The sequence below is a fragment of the Trachinotus anak genome, unplaced genomic scaffold, assembly GCF_046630095.1.
Source record: "Trachinotus anak isolate AG129_WGS33_773 ecotype Australia unplaced genomic scaffold, CSIRO_AGI_Tana_v1 ptg000019l, whole genome shotgun sequence".
NCBI classification, from domain to species: domain Eukaryota; kingdom Metazoa; phylum Chordata; class Actinopteri; order Carangiformes; family Carangidae; genus Trachinotus; species Trachinotus anak.
In genome coordinates, this window is record NW_027273870.1 from 17,267,019 (window position 1) to 17,287,492 (window position 20,474).

General features: G+C 39.9%; 1 protein-coding gene across 2 annotated transcripts; it reads left to right on the top strand.

Moving 5' to 3' along the window:
* Window positions 1-457: 457 nt before the first annotated feature.
* On the top strand, window positions 458-20,166 carry ugt8 (UDP glycosyltransferase 8). Of its 2 annotated transcripts, none has more exons than XM_071504487.1 (6): window positions 458-709; window positions 6,599-7,428; window positions 11,252-11,394; window positions 15,306-15,382; window positions 16,378-16,597; window positions 16,707-20,166. In XM_071504487.1, exons 2-6 carry the CDS (start codon window positions 6,601-6,603, stop codon window positions 17,086-17,088), a joined length of 1,650 nt encoding a protein of 549 aa, XP_071360588.1. In that variant the 5' UTR covers window positions 458-709; window positions 6,599-6,600; the 3' UTR covers window positions 17,089-20,166. The 2 variants fall into 2 exon arrangements, with proteins under 2 accessions (XP_071360588.1, XP_071360589.1); XM_071504488.1 differs by lacking the exon at window positions 458-709 and adding an exon at window positions 757-910.
* The last annotated feature ends 308 nt before the right edge of the window (window positions 20,167-20,474 follow it).

Sequence of the window (20,474 nt, forward strand, 5' to 3'; positions counted from 1 at the left end):
AAAGAAAAAGAAAAAAAGAGCAAACTGAAAATAACTGTTAGCTGCAGCAGAACAATAAACCATTGTTGAAGGTTATTAGAAAGTGTTACCACAATATGGATTATCAATATGCAGCCTAATACAGCCACCAATTTAACAATAACTGAGATTTGAAGACCTCAAATTAGAAAGCATTTAAGTTTTTCCTCTCATTCAGAGGAACCAGCTTCCTATAATTTAACCTCTGTAAGATCGGTTATCACTTTCATCCACCTCATGTATCAGACGGAGAAACGTGGTCAGTCGTTAGCCTTCATAAGGTCAAACAAAACCCATGACCCACACGCTCACTCATCCCAGCTGCTGACAGTATCAACACGGATGCAGTCACTTGTTGCAGAGGTAAAGTTGAATTGTATGGGCCGATACTCCCCCACCCTCATTGAGTTTTATTCAACCAACCCTCTGTAGGTTTTTTCCTTCTGCCACTCCCTTCCTGTCCATCTTGGACCGCCTCTCGCCGCCACCGTGAAAGACACTGCGACTTTAATGTTCCATCTGCCCGTGCTCGATACCCGGGGACCCGTTTTATTTTTCAGGCGGATTTTCTAAATCCTCCTCACTTTTTGTGTTTTAACCCCCCCCCCTCCTCCCCGACACTTTAAAAACTATCGGAGAAAATTAGGACTACCACCCCTCTCAACTTCTGCTGGGCAACGTCTGTCACAAGGTAAGGCCAACACCAGTGAGCGTCACAACAGGTGTAGCGTAAACACAACCTAGTGTGGGCGACTACACCAAAAAAAAAACAAAAAAAAACCAAAAACTTTTTAAAATTCCTTTATTTCTCACGGCTATAGTTTCGTACAAGCCACCTGATACTGTTGGATAACTCTTCCGTGCTACTTGGCTGTTTTCACTGAAAGCTCAGGTGAGACAGTCGAAACCTCCGGAGACGCAGGTTGCTGTGTTGCGTTCACGTCCTTTGCGAATTAGGAAAATCACCATGGGCGATAAACTGTCATGCTGTATTTATGAGTTCAGTAGTGGATTCATCCTTGTATTAAGTTAACTTCTGTAACATGGCAGGCTTCAAAGTATGTTGTGCCACCGTTTGACCGTGATATGCCTCCAATGCATTATCCCAATAGCGTTTATAAGGAGTAGGCTAGTTTTAATCTCTGGATTGTCAGCATGACACTTGTGCTACATATTTTGGGCGTGTGTTAAGCTTCAGAAAAACATACTGTTACAAAACATAGACGCCTTGCCAAGACATGCTAGCATGACACTTTATGAGTTATTATCAGTCGGGCTTGGACGCTTTATGATTCCATAACACTGGTGGGCAGTTACAATATGACCTGAAAGTTAAGGTGAACTACATCCCAAATCCCGTTTGACCTGAATACAGCGCTTCTCTGGGCTTTACCTACATCAGAATCATGTTGCACCCACGCAAAACGATCACCTGATGTTAAAAAAAAAAATAAAAAAAATCTTTTGAATCTGCAGGTGAAAGGTGACAAGGGCGAGTCTGTCCTCGAATGTGCAAGTAACTGCTATTTATAATACATATCGGTCTGATATGGATATTGATTGAGATTACTTTCAGAAATTCTTTGTGCTATTGCGTAACCACTCAAAAACGTCCCTGTGTTAACAGGTGTGCCTTTGCCCAAAGCTTAAAAGTATCAATCCACCCAGACTGAGAAAAGCTGCCATACCATTTTTGTGTACATATGTATTAAAGAATTATTGCTATTGGTTGAATATATAAGGATATTTTTCAGGATATATTTATGTTTTTCTTTTATATCCCACCACATACCCTTTTCATTCATCAGTGCTTTTTTATATTTGCAGAACATTATGTTAATGAGATACTATTGACTAGTAGAAACCGTGCTGCTTTGTTTCAGTCTCCTGTTTCATTTGTTTATTGCCTTTAACAACTATTTACTCTTGGAACGACAGAGTCTGTCAGACCTGTTCTTGTGTGTTGGTGGTTCTGGTGTAGCAGAGGTAGTGTGAGAGGAAATAGTAGGGCTAGTAGGCTTGGCTAACATAAGAGGTGGCATTTTAAATAAACAAGTCAAATGTGAGGAAGGAGAGCTGAAAGGTGGAATTAATGAGGTTGAAGAGTACAGTGAATTTCTGTCTGGTCTTCAAAATTAAATTAAAAACAACGGTGGACTCAGTCAGTTAATATGGGCCGGCTGGAGGCCTTGTAGGCCATTTTGCAATGACATGTATGTGTCTGTGTAGCATTGGGTAACAATGGGTTTGTGTGGAAAATGATAGGAATTAACATTGGAACAGAGACTTGTGTCAGGGAATGAATGAGTCGTGTTTTCTCACCGTGTTCTTCATCTATAGCTAGTATGTATACCTTTCTGTCAAATGCTGATGAGGCTTGAAGAGATAAGGGCACACAGAGACTGTGTTTCCATTATAAACAGCTTCTCATGTGGCTTGGCATGGGAAAGTCAAGTGTTTTTTTCCACTTTCATTTTGTTTTCACCAAAATTCAAGATCTAAAGGCTCTTGACCTTAACTTAACTTTTCTATGAAGCACATAGAAGGACAAAGTATTATTCTGCAGATATCACATCATTGTCTTTAAGCTTCTGTAGACTTTAAGCTAATGTGCCTTTTCACACAGAGCTGCTCGATGATGGCAAAAATCATAATCACAATTATTTTGATCAATATTGGGAACACGATTATTTAACACAGTTACTAAATATATAGCAGTACAACTGATCAACACTGGCAGCATGCCTGTTGGTAATAAAGCTGATATCGAGCACTACCAAAAAAGAAAAAGCAGCCAAACAGGGCATGGTCTCTCTCGACTATATACCAGTGAACTGCTCAAGATGACGCACGCTTGCATATGGTGCTAACATACGCTGCAACACAACCCGGAGGTGGATGGGGGGTGAGGGTGTGGGGGATAAAATTTATTACGAAGCAGAATGCGGTACAATAATCATTTTATCTCATTTATCTTTTTTTTCGTAATCTTTGGCAGTTGAAATCATAATCAACAATAAAATTAGATTAATCACCCAGCCCTAATTCAAAACGAATATTCTTGTTGCAGACACCAGGCCACATTTTGTGTTAGCATTTTGGATGTCATTATCAGAGTTTGAATTTTGTTATGATTGAAGTTTCATAGTGCAGTAAAGGATCTCATTAAACTTTACTGCTATTAGTAGATTACAAATCTGTCTCTGACCTGTAGTTTCCAGCCAACTGAACTTTATGATCTGAAAGCTAATGTGAACTATGTGGCCAGGCCACTTTGGTTTGTGTTGTTCTTTAATTTTTATTTAAACCAAAGTCTTACTCACCTTGTCTAGCCAGCATTGCCTTTCAAGAGACTCAAGTTGGGCTCTTTTGCAGCAAATAAACTTAAGATCAGTTTATCTTGGTCCATTTGAAACAAAATAACCAGCTTGGACTGACTTGTGTTTTACTTAATATCAGTTCTTGGAAGTCACATCTCCCCTCTCAACAGGGTGCACTGAGCTAATGAACCCCTGCTGTGTAAGCAGTGAGGCTGCTCCACCTGCTGTGCTAAATCAAGAAATTGTTAGTTTAGATTATGGTATTAGAGAGCATTAATGACTGTATAATTACTGTCTTGTTTCAGACTGAATGGGTAAAAACTCTTTCTGCGGGAGCTGTAATTGGTTAGATTTTTCATAAAACACAACGAAAAGCTGCACTGCAAGCCAGTTAATTTGAGATTATAACAGCGTTATGATTAGAGAATTATTTTATACATTTTGTCTGTTAAAAGTGGTGGTAGGTAACACATACATTTCCCATTATGTTCCTTTCATTCTCGGTTTCATGCTATTTTACTGTTAACCTAAAGAAAATACCATTTCCATAGTGTTTTGCTCAGTAAACCCATATGTGAGGTATTTTTTTTTTACAAAATCTTTTGAGTCTGTGCCACAATTTGAAAAGTGACAAAAATTAGATGCAGTTGTTGGAATTTGATCTGTAGCTATATAAAGCAGGACAGGTTATAATCAGTAATAACACATGACCTATAGCATAATTTAACACATATTTACATAATCGTATAAAATACAATCAAATTGATGTTCAAAGCAATAAACTGCATCCCACTGTCATACATCACATCAGAAAGAATTCTGCACACAACTTTTACTTTTACTTAAACTTTAAAGTTGGCTGGTGATCAATAATCATTACTTTGGCCAAGTAATGATGTACAAATAAATTACTAAATGTCAATAAGCAATGTTGTTTATCATACATTTATGATGATACTGATATATTCATGAATTGTACATGATTTAGAGAAAGTAAAATTGTGAGGTGAAAACATAGTAGATGCAGATTATGAGGTAAAACTTCAAATTAAACATCCCCTGTTGACTTATGCTTATATACCATGTTTAGTAGTCGGTGGTAACAGACTCATTGGTTGTGTAAATCCCCAGTATAGTAATATGATCAATGAAGTTGAGGCATCAATTTTACATTTTACTGAGCTATAAGTTCACACAGTCATCTCATTGAATGGTAATATAGCTCTTAGCTGTCACCTGCTGACCATTAGATGTCATGCCTTTTAAAAGAGTTTTCTTTACAAACACCAAAATAGTTTTGCTCATGTTTTAACCATTTGTTCAGTTTTGTTTTTCATCCCCTCTTTGCCAACATCTTAATCCACCCATCATTACGTATCCTTTAATTCTCTTAATACAGATAATTTGCTCAGCCCTCCCTGTGCGCACAGTAACCGGACTCCATTGTCAGTAACTTAAGTCATGACGCATCACAGTCCTCACTAGACAGTGGCTGGTTTCTATAGTTACCATCAACAGTCTGGGCTGAGAAGTGTTTGTAACGATATCCTCAGGACAATGCTAAACAAAATGGTGGCCATGCTGATTCCTCTTTCTGTCAGGCCACTATTTGTGGAGAGAGCTCCCACACTGAGGACAAGCAGGTGGTTGATATGCTACATAATCTTGTGGAGATGCTATCAGGAGATGCTCAGCAGGAACAATATGGTCCATGCCATTTGATATAGATTGAGATGTGATGGCACTAGACTGGAGATGGACTCAGCTGATGATAAAACATGATGTGAGAGATAATTTGTGGGGTTGACAGTAGGACATAATCACTTATAGTGTTCAGGGTGACGGATGATGGGAGCACATACTGGATGAGAGGCAGGGTGCGCCATGAACGGGTCACCAGTGTGACACATAGAGACGTAGAATAACAGTCACATCTTACGTCCACACATAGGCAAACACGCCACCTTAAACTCCACACAGGAAACACTCAGAGGACCAGATTAAGTTTAAACTCAAGACCTGTCCCATTCTATGTATTTGCTTTTCTAGCTCCGGCAGTCAATTTTAAGGCTGATTACGTACTATACTAACACAGTTGTAACAGTTGTTATGCAAGATGCTTCCCTACAAGTCCATGTACAGCGGTCCCTTTTGGCTTTGTCTGAGGTTGTGGACTGGTAATCTACATGGGGTTGCAATGTGATGTTTAAATAGCCAGTGGAAGAATGTATGCTTTCTCCAGTGCTCCAAAAGGAGAGCTTTATAAGGGGATGATAGGCCATGCATATTATGTATGTAGGTCAAGAATTTATTCATCTGCTGCAGCATTATTCAATATATTGTTAGCATCATGTTCAAAATGTGGACAACTCATTTTACTGCACAAGAACATAAGCAGCCCTTGTTTCGGCCGTGGATTTGTTTTGTGCATTGATTACTTAGCTCCTGTGTGTCCCAGTCCAAGACCGCAATCACGCTTTTTCTTGTGGACCATAATTTTATAAATTTTCCTCCAAAGGTCAGTGCATTCCTTAAGGTGTAACACCCTGTGGAAGGAGAGTATGAGTTAATAATTCTAGATTAAAAAAAAAACCTGGATAATTGATGGCTCTCTGCAGAAGGTTCTGAGTGTTGATGATTAATCCAAGTAAGAGGGAGAAAGAGTGTAGGCATATAGGGCACAGGCTATGACATGGTGCCTTGATAATGGCTCTTTGTGTTTGTGTTTGTGAATAGAGCGGCTGGAGGTTTAGAATGACGTTGGTGCTACCCACACCGTGTCAGTGACGGCTGTGCACAGTGAGGAGGGATGAAGAGGTGGAATTGAAATGGGGAGAGAGAAAGGCAAATGTTTATTAGGGCAGGTAAAATACTGAGAACATGCAACCACACAGAAATTGAGAAGTTGTATTCTCAAAATACTACTTCTCAATGTAGAGCACAATTGAATTCATTTCCAGGCTTGACGTTTGATGTGAAGATTTTCAGCTATGTGAAACTGCCTTACATCACAGGTGACGGACAAGAGGTGGGCCCGAATGAGGTTCATAGTGTAGATAAAAGTTTAAGACAACAAACTGTAAACATCTGATGAACTGTTCTTTCTTTATGTTCTCTAAGTCTTCAGCAGTCACTTTTCTGATGTGTTCTTTTATGTTAGGCCCCATTTGTCCTTTTGTGACTGTCCTCTGCTGTTATTTTCTGCTTTTATTTTGATGCCCTGCAGTGCTAACACATTGCTCCTTTCTCTGTCATTTCAGCCATGCTGCTACCCTCGTCACTACTCCTCTTCCTTGGCCTCCTCACCTGGAGTCCCAGTGCATCATGCTCTAAAGTAATTGTGGTCCCGCCCATCATGTTTGAATCACACCTCTACATCTTCAAGACTCTGGCCACGGCTCTGCACAAGGAGGGCCACGAGAGCCATTTTCTAGTTTCAGAGGGTCGTGAGGTGCCCCCCTCTCCTCACTACCACCTACAGCGCTATCCAGGGATCTTTAACAGCAGCACGGCTGACAGTTTCCTCCAGTCCAAAGTCAGCAACATCTTCTCAGGCCGTCTGACATTTCTGGAACTGTTTGACATTCTTGACCACTACTCTCAGAACTGTGATGCTGTTGTTGGCAATGCTGAGGTAATGACCCGCCTCAAGAAGGCCAAGTTTGACCTGCTGCTGGTGGACCCTAATGAGATGTGTGGTTTCGTGATAGCTCACATCCTGGGCGTGAAATATGCCGTGTTCAGCACAGGCCTGTGGTACCCTGCTGAGGTTGGTGCCCCAGCCCCGTTATCCTATGTACCTGAATTCAACTCACTGCTGACAGACCGTATGTCTCTGCTCCAGAGGATCACAAACACTGCTGTTTACCTGGTGCAGCGCTTTGGAGTCCATTATATTGCATTACCCAAGTATGACCGGATTATGAAGAAACATGGAGTGAAGCCTCAAGTGGCCATGGCTGATTTGGTGCAAGGCAGCCGGCTGTGGATGCTGTGCACTGACATGGCTCTGGAATTCCCCAGGCCCACCCTGCCACATGTGGTGTACATAGGAGGCATCCTCACCAAGCCCCCCAACCCTCTGCCACAGGTCAGTACTGAGAGAGACACAGACAGCTGATAAGCACATGATGAGGCAGGTAAAGGCGTATATATGTAATTTTATATCACATTTTCATTGTGGATTCTGATAGTACATTTTCTGTAAAATGAAGTGATAATTTGCGTATGGATAAATGAATAACCCACCAGCAATGTCTGCTTTGGGGTTAATCCAGCCCTGATACATCCAGGTGCTTCACCACATTGATTCAGAAATCCTATGAAATCCCAATGAAGTAATAAATCAGTCCTCTTCATTGATATGAAACATAGTTACTGCAGTAGTCAAGGTCCTTGTGTCTGATCAGTTACACACTTAGAGATAGTCTTAGTAATTTCTAAGATCCAACTGCTTAAATAGAAATGTTACAAAAGTGTTCCCATGTAGTGGTGGAACATAAAATGAGGTCTCTGTACCACTGGTGACAGAAGAACTGCAGCAGAAGGACTAATTCACAGTGACAGAGTTTGACTATCATATTATGTAAATGTATGGTTTCAAGGGAAGAATGGACAGCCATATTGTTATGTTTCACACTGACTTGGGAGAAGTTTGTCCTTTTGCATTACATATAAGTATACACACGTTTTTCTTACATTTTCTTTTATTAGACCATTAGCAACAGTCCACTTGCACGTATGTGTTCTGTGTGTACATCCTAAATGACTTAGTCTAAAGACAATTGGAAGAGCCTGTTCCTTCCTTTGTTTTTTTTTTTTTACTTGCATAAATCTATCAATTTTCTGTCAACTGTCTCTAATTTCTCACGTGAAGTAATGATTGTGAAAGCTGTTGAGAAAGAATTTACTTTTGGAAAAATAGGTGGTAGCTCTGATCTTTTATATAACATTCAAGAGAAAACGGTCGATAGATGAAATCATAAAGACTTGCGTGATGCTGGACATTGTCAGTTCACGTACAGTAACTGCACACCTCAGTTCATTTATTGACAGTCAGTCTTGCTGGTTTCTCCTCTCTTCGTATTGTCCCCCCCCCCCGTCGTAACGGACTGACTGTTTCAGTATTTTTTGTATCTACCCTTGCTTGTCCCCATTGTCTCTCCTATCACTTGGTATCTCTTATTATCACGTCTACAAAGCGAGCATTTATAGAGGATGCTGGGGTGAGGAAGGGTTTGAGTTGAATGGGCATGGAAGGTTTTTTGAGCAGAGAGGGAGGGGAGCCATGGAGAGTAAAGGCGAGCGGTGACGGGGGCTAGTCCAGCATTCGAATGCAGAGAGCGCGGGCTGTTGGTATCTACTGCAGAGGATTTTGGAATGCCACTCCAGCCAATAGGGAGCATTGTGCCGTGTTGTGTGGAGGGAGTTATAATGGAAGTGGAGGGAGAACGAGGCCATTGTTCTGGGCAGAGCGCTGGGGACACTGAGACTCTTTTATGGGGTCACTGAGGCTGCGTTGTAGGGACAGTAGGGTTGCACTGCTGGGACACAGAGCCCACTGTGCCCTTTAGGTTGCTTGGTGCCAGGGCCGGCCTTAGCAGTTGCAGCTGGACCATTTGCCCCCCCCATGTATCCTCTGCTTCTGTCACTCCAACATGGCTGCTCCCTGACCAGTCCCCACCCACCATCAGTCCATACATCCTCACTTTACTATACAGAGAACTACTATCATCCCAAATGAATGTATACACACACTCAAACACACAAAAAACTTATTCTGAGCTGTAAAACCCCTCTGTTTGTGATGACTTCCTTTTAGCAACTTCTTGCTTCTGCCAAATGAGAAATATTTTTGATCAGCTAATGGCAGGCTGTCTAACCACCCACTTGTCCCACTCTGCAGCCAGTTCCAAGAAGCAGGTGTATTAGTTAATGTTGAAAACTCCTTTGAGTCAAACCTAGAATAGGTCTCCTGCTTCCAAAAACAGGGCCCTGACGGAGGGGGGCATGTCTCTGGTTTTCACTGCTTCAGTGCAGCCTCTGTTGTTAAAAACAATGAGAACCACCGTCTTCCTTTCTTTTCTTTTGTTAAAATGTAGTCCTGATATTTTAAATGTTCAGTCTATCAATAAAAGGTCTCATACCACAGATAATATTCAGGATTTTTCACCTTCGTCATGTAACAGTGCTGATAGAGTCTCTCTTTTCCAATTTGATAGTTGCAGTATTCCTCACTAACACTTTATCCATGTTACCCAACTATGTAAGGAAATTATGTCATAGGTAATGAGATCATCTGCATTTACCTCTAAGGGATGTTAGCATATTTACCAGTTTCATACTTGTAAATGCTGTTCACATCAACATCCAAGTAGTAATTATGACCGGGAGCTCTGATATATCTGACTTTGCTCTAAATGACGGATGTCTCAGCTCAAATCCATCAATCAAGATAGTAACTCTCTAATTTTAGTGTCAGTATGGTGAACAGCCAAATGGGGGACTAAGGGAGAAAACTGGTGTCAGTGAGCTCTTTTAAACAACTAGGACATTGTTTCTAAAGAAACACAGCGGTGTTAAGTTTTCTCAGAACATCACAAAAGACATTTCACCTTAATTGTATTGAGATATACTCAGATATCTCAGATGTCTCAAAAGATATCCTCAGATATCTCAAAAACTCAGCACATTAAACTGAACTGTCCAGATTCTGTACCAACAAGGATAGGATGGATGGATGACTTTAGTGTGGCCTGACTTTTATGGTGTTTTGTAAATTATTGTTAATCAGCAGCTTCAAAACAGAGTTTTCCCAACAGAGCCAATAAAATATATCTTGTTGTCCTCCCTGTTGCAGACCTATGGTAGACATTTTATACAAAACTTAAAGAAAACTTTGTAGAGAGTTGCTGATCTCTTGGGGAAATACACTACTTGCTGACCTTATGTACAGCCATACATTATAAAACAAATTGCAGTAGACATATAGTGACCCCATAAGACTGAGACCATTTTCCTATTCACTTGAATAAAATAATGATGAGACATAAACATTGATACCACATTAACTCAAGGATAAACTGTATTTTTTTTTTTTTTGTATTTTTTCTCAATAGTTTATCTCACTGAAAGAATGATTTAACAGGAAATTCTACCACCCTGCAGGCCCAATGTGGGGAAATAAGGTCATCTAGGAATGTAGGAAGAAAATGATACTGGACCATTAAAATTGGTGACTTTGTGGACTATCAATATTACTCATTAATATCATAATATGAAATGTTGATATATAATGCAACACTGGGCACCAGAGTGCAAAATGTAAGCTCAGCACATCCTTGCTTGAAGGCATTAACTTGCATATATTTAACAGCTTCATGCATTAGACATTAGACTTGTCTTGCTTGATAAACTTCCACTGTGGCCAATTTTTTATGTTAAAAATTTCCTGGGTTTGAATTTGAGTAGTCTACACAGAAATATTTTTTATAAGTCATACCAACTAGAAATTGCACTAATTAAGGGTTTTAGAGTCTGGGAGTTTCTCAGCTTATCCGCCTGTTGCTTTCACATTGCCACAACAAACTTTTTGATGTACTGTATGCTCACTGGTCAAGTTGACATAATTGTGCCACATTTATCTGTAAACCTGTAAATCATTCAGAACATGAGTTTGAAACAGTCATGAATCATAAATCACAAATGTCTAATAAAGTGATAAAGACATGTTTATATAAACAGTCTGTTTTTTGTATCAGGTTTATGTCAGGTTTTTATATTTAATGCATTAGCTTAGCTGTTTGCAATTAGCAATCATATACAATGTGGGTCATTTAAATTCTTGCAATACTGCAAAATGTTTTGTTTTTTTTTTTGTTTTAGCTCTGTTTCTTTTTGTTATATTTCCACAGGATTTTGAAGCATGGGTGAATGACACAGCGGAGCATGGCTTTGTGGTGGTGTCGTTCGGAGCTGGGGTCAAGTACCTTTCCCATGACATTGCTCACAAACTGGCAGGAGCCCTCGCCAGGCTGCCCCAGCGTGTCGTCTGGAGGTAAAGTATCTATTTTCTGACTGTCACTCTCACTGTACACATCTGTCAGTGTGACAGATGTGACCTTTCTAATGTATTGAGCTTCAAGTTACAGACTGCCCTCAATTCAGCACTCAGGGGGCTCCTAATGTCACACAATTTAGTGTCTATATATAATATATAATGTTTAATGTGGCCCCCCATTATCAGCCATACAACTTATGTTAAGTGGCTCATCATAAAATACACGTGTTGTTCCTCTGTGACAGGCTTCCTCTTAGACTCAAAGTCCGTATTCTCACTTCACATTTGTATTATGCATTCACATGAGTATTATGTGAGGTCATCTGGCTAATCAAACAGCAGAGTATGTATGTGAGAGGGAAACTAAATGGAGACAGACCAATAAATCAACCAGGCTTATATACTGGCTGATATTAGCTTATTGCAGATATAGCTGTATCAGTGTATATATAGGCTGGCAAGTAATGAGTTATTGCTGCACAGACTAGGTTTGATACTGTGTCTGTGTGGATAGGCTGTAAAACTAAAGCTGCTGCAGTATCTGTGCATATGTGCATCTGTCAGGGTGAATGTGTATGAGTTCAGGTTGACTTAACAACAAAAGGCCCTTCACACTTATCTAAAATGTTTGTGCCTCCCCAGTGAGAGAGATAGGTGTGATTGAAGTCTAATCCTTAGTAATCATTTACACAGAGTCCCACAGCAATTACCCACTGTCTGTGACCTGAGCAGAAAAAATGCTAAAAATAACAGGAGGGAATGTGGGACTGATAGAGTAGAAAACATGCACTGGCAAGTTTCTCAGTGCTCTTAGATTTGATTCATAAACCTGTTAATCTTTAACTCTCACCTCAGCATATTTTAGCCTGTGATTCATTGACCAAATTCACACACTTTTATTCTCTCATAAATGTTTAAACAGTAGTTAATTAGACATCCAAACTGACTGATGTTGCACAATCCTTATTAGGCAACAGAATTTATATATACTGTCTAGGTCAATCTATTCTAGTATCCAAGTAGTGCATAACTAATGTAGACTCCAGGAACAAAGCCATGGTTCTAGTACACATATGCACATTGTCCCCAAACCTGACCTTTCTCTGGGCATATAGATGGTAATGGTAATGGTTAACATGTCCCTGTGTGCAGAGGTTGGTGGCTGGTGCGTATCTTGCATAAACACAGCCCACAGTTCACAGTGATGTCATGACCATGACAAAATGGTCAAGTAACCTTTCATTAGGTGTGTCTGTGCCTCAATAATTACAGTTTTAAAATTATGTTTTTTATTTAGTTTTGCTTTAGTTAGTTTTCGCTTGCAGTTTTAGATTTAGATTTTCTGTTCTTTTTCTTTTTTCTTTTTTTTTTTTTTTTGGATTGTTAAATTTTGTTTCAGTTGTAGTTTTTAGCATTTTCATAAGAACATTTGTAAGTTCAAAATATGTTTTTATCAACCAAATGAAAATGGAATGCTGAACTTTCAGTGTTGTGGGCAAGGGTTTAATTTTACCCTATGTGAGCCACACAAACATGTCATATACAGGCATCTAAGATAAGATAGGAAATTTGCAAAGTCTAGCTAAACTCTTCTCAAGAGTCAATAAGTTCAAAGTTACCCTCTAATAGAAAAACACATTCCTCTGACCCTAGAGAGAGACCTGAGTGATGATGTCAATTCAAGAGGTGCAATGATAAGAAAGTTTGAGAGAGAATTTGTAGAGGATGATATGAAGTTGGCATGAATAATAAAGCAGGTTTATCCAATTAGGGAATGCATCTATAGACTAACTGAATATCAATCCACCATTTTAAAGGAAGAAAATTTGAGCTCAATTGCAATACTTTTATTTAAAAAACTTTTATTTGATGCACAACCAAAAAAAAAAAAATACACTCAAACTGTTCCAACAATGTTTAGTAACGCCTCATACCAACATTTTGACCATCCATCCTTCATCCACATGAAAAAGTTTATATGTGATGGTTTTTCCTAGTTTTGCAGAAGTCACCTTTGGTTGCCTGTACGTTCCTCATTTGGGTGTGTGTCTGCAATTTTGTTGCATAGGAGATATTATGAAACTTGCTGTGGCTTGTGTTTTGGAATGTGGTGCAACTTACCAGCATGCATGGAGCAGGGCTCAACAGCAGAGAAGTGACTATGTTACAGAATTTGAGGTGTTGGACAACTCAGTGAAATGTAGTGGCTGGTGCGCTGGGCGAAGTCACAGGTGGGGGATCAGATTGTGGTCGCAGTGTCTCTTTGGAAACAGGTAGGTGGTTGTGAAAAAGCTCGCCATGGTTGTGGCAATCTGCGTGTTGTAATGAGGAGAGCTAGATTTCTCTTGGCACACAACATGTGTTTGTAATAAATGGTATAGAATTATCTTTTTAGTGCATTAAATTTCAAAGGCAAATGGAACACATTCCTCTGTTCTCAAGCATTGACCTTTCATAATGAGCTATCAGAGAATGATGCTTCACATGCAGGTATCTGACCAGGTCCGCAGGTGAGACAATGACTTGTAGTCATAAGCATTCGACTTCTGTAGGCCTCAATTTGTATGTGACATACAATAGTAATCTGGCTTCCAGTGACCCTTCCAAACTGAGAGGATGGAAAAGGAAGAGGGCTGATGAGAGGGACAGGGACCAAGCCAATGAATTGTGTCATTGATAATTGGCTGCATGAATGTAGGCTTTGATTGGCAGAACAGTGAATTGGTGCTTTGTTGAAGAGAGAAAGAGAGATGAAAGAGTTTGGGTTAGCGAGGGAAGGAGACAGAGATGGACAAATGGGGGTCATAATGTAGCATGCATATGTATTGTGTACTGCATTTGTTGGAATATGCTTCCGCACACACAACCACAGACACCAGCGAACATACTCACACTACAGTACACATTCACCACCAGTAAAAGACACTGTGTTGAGAACTACATCTGTGAGTGACCAAGCGATGTCTTTCGGCTTTCTGCTTTTTGTTTAGGGAAAAAAAGAAACTTTGAATTCTCCTTAGTTCACTTACACCTTCATGCAAATGTTAGACTTAACTGGTTCATTTAACCTTCTACAAAGTAAATTGTATGTGTACATTATCTTATGTACACACTATACATGCATCCTGCCCTCACTATGTTTGTACGAAGTTGCACAGCTGTAGCGAGCTAAACACAATTCTAGTAAAGGTCCAAGACAGGAGATTTTACTGAAAGCAACTGGGAAACTGAAAACAGATAAATACCATACCAGTGACAGTGAATACAGATCAGAGAACGATGAGATGCCACAGACAGAAGATTTAGATTTAGACAGTGTGTGCATGATATATCCAAAAAGTTACTATAATGAAAAAAGCGAAGAGGTGTTGCCCCTTGCTTCCAGTCTGTGTGCTAAGCTCAGCTAACTTGCTGTTAGCTGTAGCCTCATATTTACTGTACATACATAAGAGTAGTATCAATTTTCTCATTGAACTTGGCAAGAATGACAGGGGATTCCTCTAACAAGTGAACAATCACAAAACAGCTGTAGTAAAGAGTACATACAGAAAATGCTTTTCAATATTTGCTTGACAAGTATCAGATTGGAAAAAAGGTTGGATTTAATCATGTCATTGCTTGTACCAACAGAATTTTCAGCAATTTAATGTTATAGTTAGGCTGGACTTAATAAAGTGTAATAAAGAATCAATTTCAAATCTGAGTGGTATGATTGTTCTCCTACAATCAGTGGTATTGACACATTTGAAATAGGCTAAATATGAAATCCTCTGTGACTAGCCATTAAATACAGCTAAAATGAAATATGACTGTTTCGTTCACAAAGTTAAGTTCACATACTGTGATGACAGCATGATCTGCTAAAAGGGGATATGAACTGTGTCACCATTTTATTTTTTCTTCTTTAGATTCTCTGGAGTTCCACCCAGTAACCTTGGCAACAACACAAAGCTTGTTGACTGGATGCCTCAGAATGACTTATTAGGTAAGCACATGGAGAAGACACAACACAATGTGAATTTCACCTTCTAGTTATCTTATCAACTGTCACATTAGCTTAGTCACTTTATTGTATGTTGTATTGGACCATATAACTGAAATGCATTTCACAACACCTGCAAAACCTTTTAAATGAATCCAGGTGCCTTACTTAAATCTGATTTCTTCACACCTCTGGTTCAAGGCATGTTTTGACAAATCACTGATCCTTGGTGTTTTTATGCAAGATGTTCCTCAGGGTGTGGCAGAGTGGGTTTTGTGTGAGGGTTCCTCCCATACCTACTGGATAACCACAGTAGTGTGTAGAATGTGGATATGTAAGCCACTTTATGCCTGTCAGGAATGATGAATGTGCAACAATAACCAGATATTGGCAGCTAACATTGTATTCTGTTGCAGTGTAATAGCACCTTGGTTAGCCAAGACTGCAAATATTGAAACATTATGGTTGTCTGGCTTTCTGGTGGGACGGACTCCATTTTAAAGGGGCAGTTCACCACAAAACAAAAAAATAAATCTTTCCTCTTAACTCACCTTACCACAGCGCATTTGAATGAAATGGACCAAAGTACCAAAATTGTTATTAAGTTTAAAAAAAACAAAACAACACCATCCCCTACAAAATGGCATGACATATTTACCACAATACCCATAGAACTTGTGAGCTACTTTTGAAGTAGCCCTCCAACTCACTGTCTCTGCAAAGAGGAAAAAAGAGATGTTTATGAACACAGAAGCACTGACTGAGGCATTTCGTTGATTATACTGTTGAAAGGATACACACATCTTCATTCTTCCTCTTACTGTAAACAGGAGCAACACTGAGATACTGCTGCGTGAGCATGCAGTGGGCTCTACTGTATACACTAAATAATCTAAATAATAAAATAAAATAACACAGCAAAGTAAGTGCCCTGTCAAAAATGACTCACACTGAACTTAACACACAAAATAACATCCCTCATGCTTTCCGTCATCTAGGCCATGCCAACACAAGGGCCTTCCTGAGCCATGGCGGCCTCAACAGCATCTACGAGGCCATGTATCATGGGGTGCCGGTGGTTGGTGTGCCCCTATTTGGAGACCACTATGACACCATGACTCGTGTTTCAGCCAAAGGTATGGGTATCATGCTACACTGGAAGTACATGACCGAGGATGACCTCTACACAGCCCTGACCAGCGTCATCAAAGACAGCAGGTTAGATTTCTGAGTCCATGTGATCATGATCGTTTTTTCATATTCAGTTCTTTTCTGCCCATTGGGACTTGTTTCATTGTGTCCTTATACCCTCTGTCTCCCTGTATAGGTACCGCCAGCAAGCACGTCTTCTCTCCAACATTCACAAAGATCAGCCGGGCCACCCTGTGACCAGAGCTGTCTACTGGGTCAGCTACATCCTCCGTCACCACGGTGCCAACCACCTGCGCTCTGCTGTATACCAGGTTTCCCCCTACCAGTACTTCCTGCTGGATGTGATTGTCACTGTAGGAGCTGCCTTGGCTCTGACCGTGTTTGCCCTGAACCGGTTGGTGCGATTGCTGAGAGGGAAGGTTGGGGACCAGAGCAGAGGAGGTGGTAACACTAGGGATGATGGTAATATGGCTAATGGACATTGCCATAATGAGAGCATGGCCAACGGGAAACACAAACGCAATGGCTCCTTGAAAACTGAGAAGAAGATGAATTAATGTTTTGAATGGCCAAGAGGGACGAGGAAGAAGTTGCCCCAAGGACTCAGCTCTAGGTTTGGAGAGCTTGAAGAGGAAGCTGTTCTTAGATCTGTGCCGAGAGGCAACTGCTACTCAGAGCAAGCAAGAGGCTATAGGAGAATACACAATGCATCGTGTGAAGACAGAGCAAGGCATCGGGTGCTCAAAATCTGTGTGTGTATGTATGTATGTGTGTGTGTGTGTGTGTGTGTGTGTGTGTGTGTGTGTGTGTGTGTGTGTGTGTGTGTGTGTGTGTGTGTGTGTGTGGGGATGTGTGTGGGTGTATGTGTGCACTCAGGCGAATTTAACGAAAACTCTTAACAGCAGCAGCTACAGCAACACAACACCAAATTGGAAAGTCATTGAGGATGAAACACAGGAAAGACACATTGGAGGACATTGTTTCTTACATGTCTGTTTTCTCTCCGGCATGTTCTCTGTCGTCTTCCTGCCTTCCTCACCATTAGGAACGATGATGAAGAGGGGAAATCCTAAGCGCCAACCCCTCATCCTCAGAACAAAGCAAGAAAACAAACAGATAACTCTTGAAATATTTAGGATTTAATGTTTTTAACTCCAAACTCTGCTTCAAAAATGTGTCCAGTAAACTGTAAATAGAGGACAAATCTATTTATTACTGTAAAAATGCATTTTAATTAAGGCTCTTTTGTCTTATTTTAATTTATGTCATTTATCAGTGGTGTGATAGTAGATGTAGATGTACACTCCCTCCGCTAAGCCAACATCTGCGCAACACTGTGTCCTCCATATTGATGGTGCAAACAAAGCAAAAACTGAGAGCAGCAGTTATTGAAAGCATGCATAGATCTGCGCTCTCCATCCACAGTATGATGGTGGTCATGTTTGAGATGAAAATATTTTCACTGTTTCCCTTTTCACATGGTAGTACCAAGCTGTGACTGCACTGCCAGTTTGTTCTGGTGGAGAATGTCTCCACTGACCTTTGGCCTATCAGTGTGAAAAGGGTGATCACGTTATTATCATACATAAGCTATAATAATGAAAAGGACTGCTAATACTGTGGATAGGAAGGGCCCGATCAGAAATGCGCTCAAGCTCATCCAGTCAGGTGATCATCAGGGATGAGTCAGAGCATTATTGATTTATGATTACTTGCTTCATCAGTCCCATGCCTGAATTCTGCATCCCTCAACTATTTATTATTACATCGCTTGATTGCCATTTTTAGTGCTACATTTGACTTTGTACATCATACCTCTGTGATTTATTTGTTGGATAATTTCTAACATGTTGCAAATGCTAGTTTGAAATGAAACTGTTCATCATCCAATGCTTCTTTTCGGTAAGTTAAAGTCTTAGATTTAGCTCTAGAGGCTCATGTACAAACTAGGCAGAGCTTATATAATTATATTAGCATTGAGTGAGCATGATTCACATTCTGTATGTGGCCTTTTATAATGCAAATATTTGTGTATGCTGTATGCTTGAATACCAACCTGTATGAGTGTTTGTTGTTTCCAGTGCTTGTGTGTTTTAGACGACTGTACAGCTTTAGCTGAAGTGTATGGATGAAAAAAAGCAGTAAAAGTATGTTTTAGTCCATTGAGAGTCAAGGAAAAACAATTATTGGCTTTTTACTTATTCTCTGAACTCATGTCATTGGAAAAGGTATATGCCCATGCAAGGGACTCTTTATGTTATTTTCTTTCAATGAGACTGAACCTGCCCTCAGCAGCTTTTTTTTTATCATTTCATATGTTAATTCACTCCACATTATTTTACTCTTCTTTCTTAGCCAGCGGTAAACCCATGTCTGTTCATTCTAATTGCAGATGGAGGGAGGGTGTAATAGGTCGACAGGAAAGGTGAAATCCACCACTTCTACAATGAATAATAATGTATCAGAGTGACACTGATCCATGCTGCGAAATTCTCTTTTCTTGAACCCCTGTCAGGTAGATCAAAGTACAGGTCGAGCTAGAGGGGTATCTTTGGAGTTTGTAGGGATTCGGTATCTTGCTAATGGACATTTCAGAAGGGCAGGCGCTCGTGGGCATGGGACATAAAAATCTCATGAACAGGAGACTTCCAGTTGGTTTGTCAAACCACCAGGCCACACGTACTGTTTCCCTCTATTGTTCCAGCAGCACAGTCCAGACAGCTACTTTTTAAAGTTGAAAAAACTGCAACTGCATTTTGGCATCCTAGCAAACACAACATTTACCAACTTATAATAATGCCTCATGCACGGACAAAAAAACAGGAACATCAGTTTAAAGGAATCAGAGGAAATTCCACCACTTAACCAAAGTTGTCGAGGACTTAACATCCAACCAACATGTTCACAAATCCTGTACGATCACTGAGGAAAGCTTCATGATCTTTTCTTTCTCTGTGAGCTACAGTTAAGCTTGCACAACCCAACCCAGCCCTGCTGAAAACAGAGACTTTTATACTTGAATCATCATCATCACTGTCACCATCATCAGTAACAACTTCAGCTATTGGGTATAGGTGGGTGTGCAGGTCCTTCACAAAGCTATGACCAGGGTTAGGAAAGAAAAAAATAGTTGTGAAGACGTGTATATATATATATATATATATATATATATATATATATAGTATATATAGTATTATTTCAGTATTAATGTTGTTATAGCCCACATAGTTAAATGCCTACCTATGTCCATCCTTCTAATTCTCTCGTATGTCACTGTACTTACACTGCAGTCTGACATGTCTCTGTCCTTTTGACATTTGTATTTCATCAGCTTGAATACTTTTCTTTGTTCTGTCTTCACTTGTGCACTTCCTTGTTCCACCTGTCCATGTCTTTCTCACTCTTAACTTCCTGGTGTGTTCTGCAGTCTTTGTATTCTTGTCTTTTTCTTCCTCCTCCCCCACTAAATATAAGATGTCTCTACTTTTGTTTTGTTTTGTAAAATTTCATTTTACTTTGATTTTAAAATGACATAAAATCCTCAGTTTTCCAGTCATGTGTGTCCATGTTGTAAATAGAACAATGTAAACAAAATACTAATGCTGAATAAAAATTAAATATTTTGTTTGCAGAGATGATTGAAACTTTTTAAAAAAAAAAAAGTGTCCATGCTGTCTAGTGTTGCCTTTTGTTTTGAAATATAAATTTAAAGAAGAATGAAAGTACTACATAACATACATCTAAGCACTCAACATTTCCTTCTGTTGAGAGAGAGTTGTTGCATGTTATCATTACCGCTGCACAACAGTGGTGACTTGATGAGCACAAACAGTCCTGACAGTTTTTGAGACCCGATGAGGCTGATGTTGATTACAGCAGTTGATGCTGCCAGTCTCAGTTTGATAGGGGATGTATAGGTTTTCTGTCGGGAATTGTTACCAAG

What these genes read in the sequence shown, in the direction of transcription:
- ugt8 (XM_071504487.1), top strand. Translation starts at nt 6,601, where the DNA reads ATGCTGCTACCCTCGTCACTACTCCTCTTCCTTGGCCTCCTCACCTGG. An exon ending in CCCCAGCGTGTCGTCTGGAG is followed by an intron (nt 11,395 to 15,305) that starts GTAAAGTATCTA and finishes TTTCTTCTTTAG; the next exon opens with ATTCTCTGGAGTTCCACCCA. An exon ending in AGCGTCATCAAAGACAGCAG is followed by an intron (nt 16,598 to 16,706) that starts GTTAGATTTCTG and finishes CTCCCTGTATAG; the next exon opens with GTACCGCCAGCAAGCACGTC.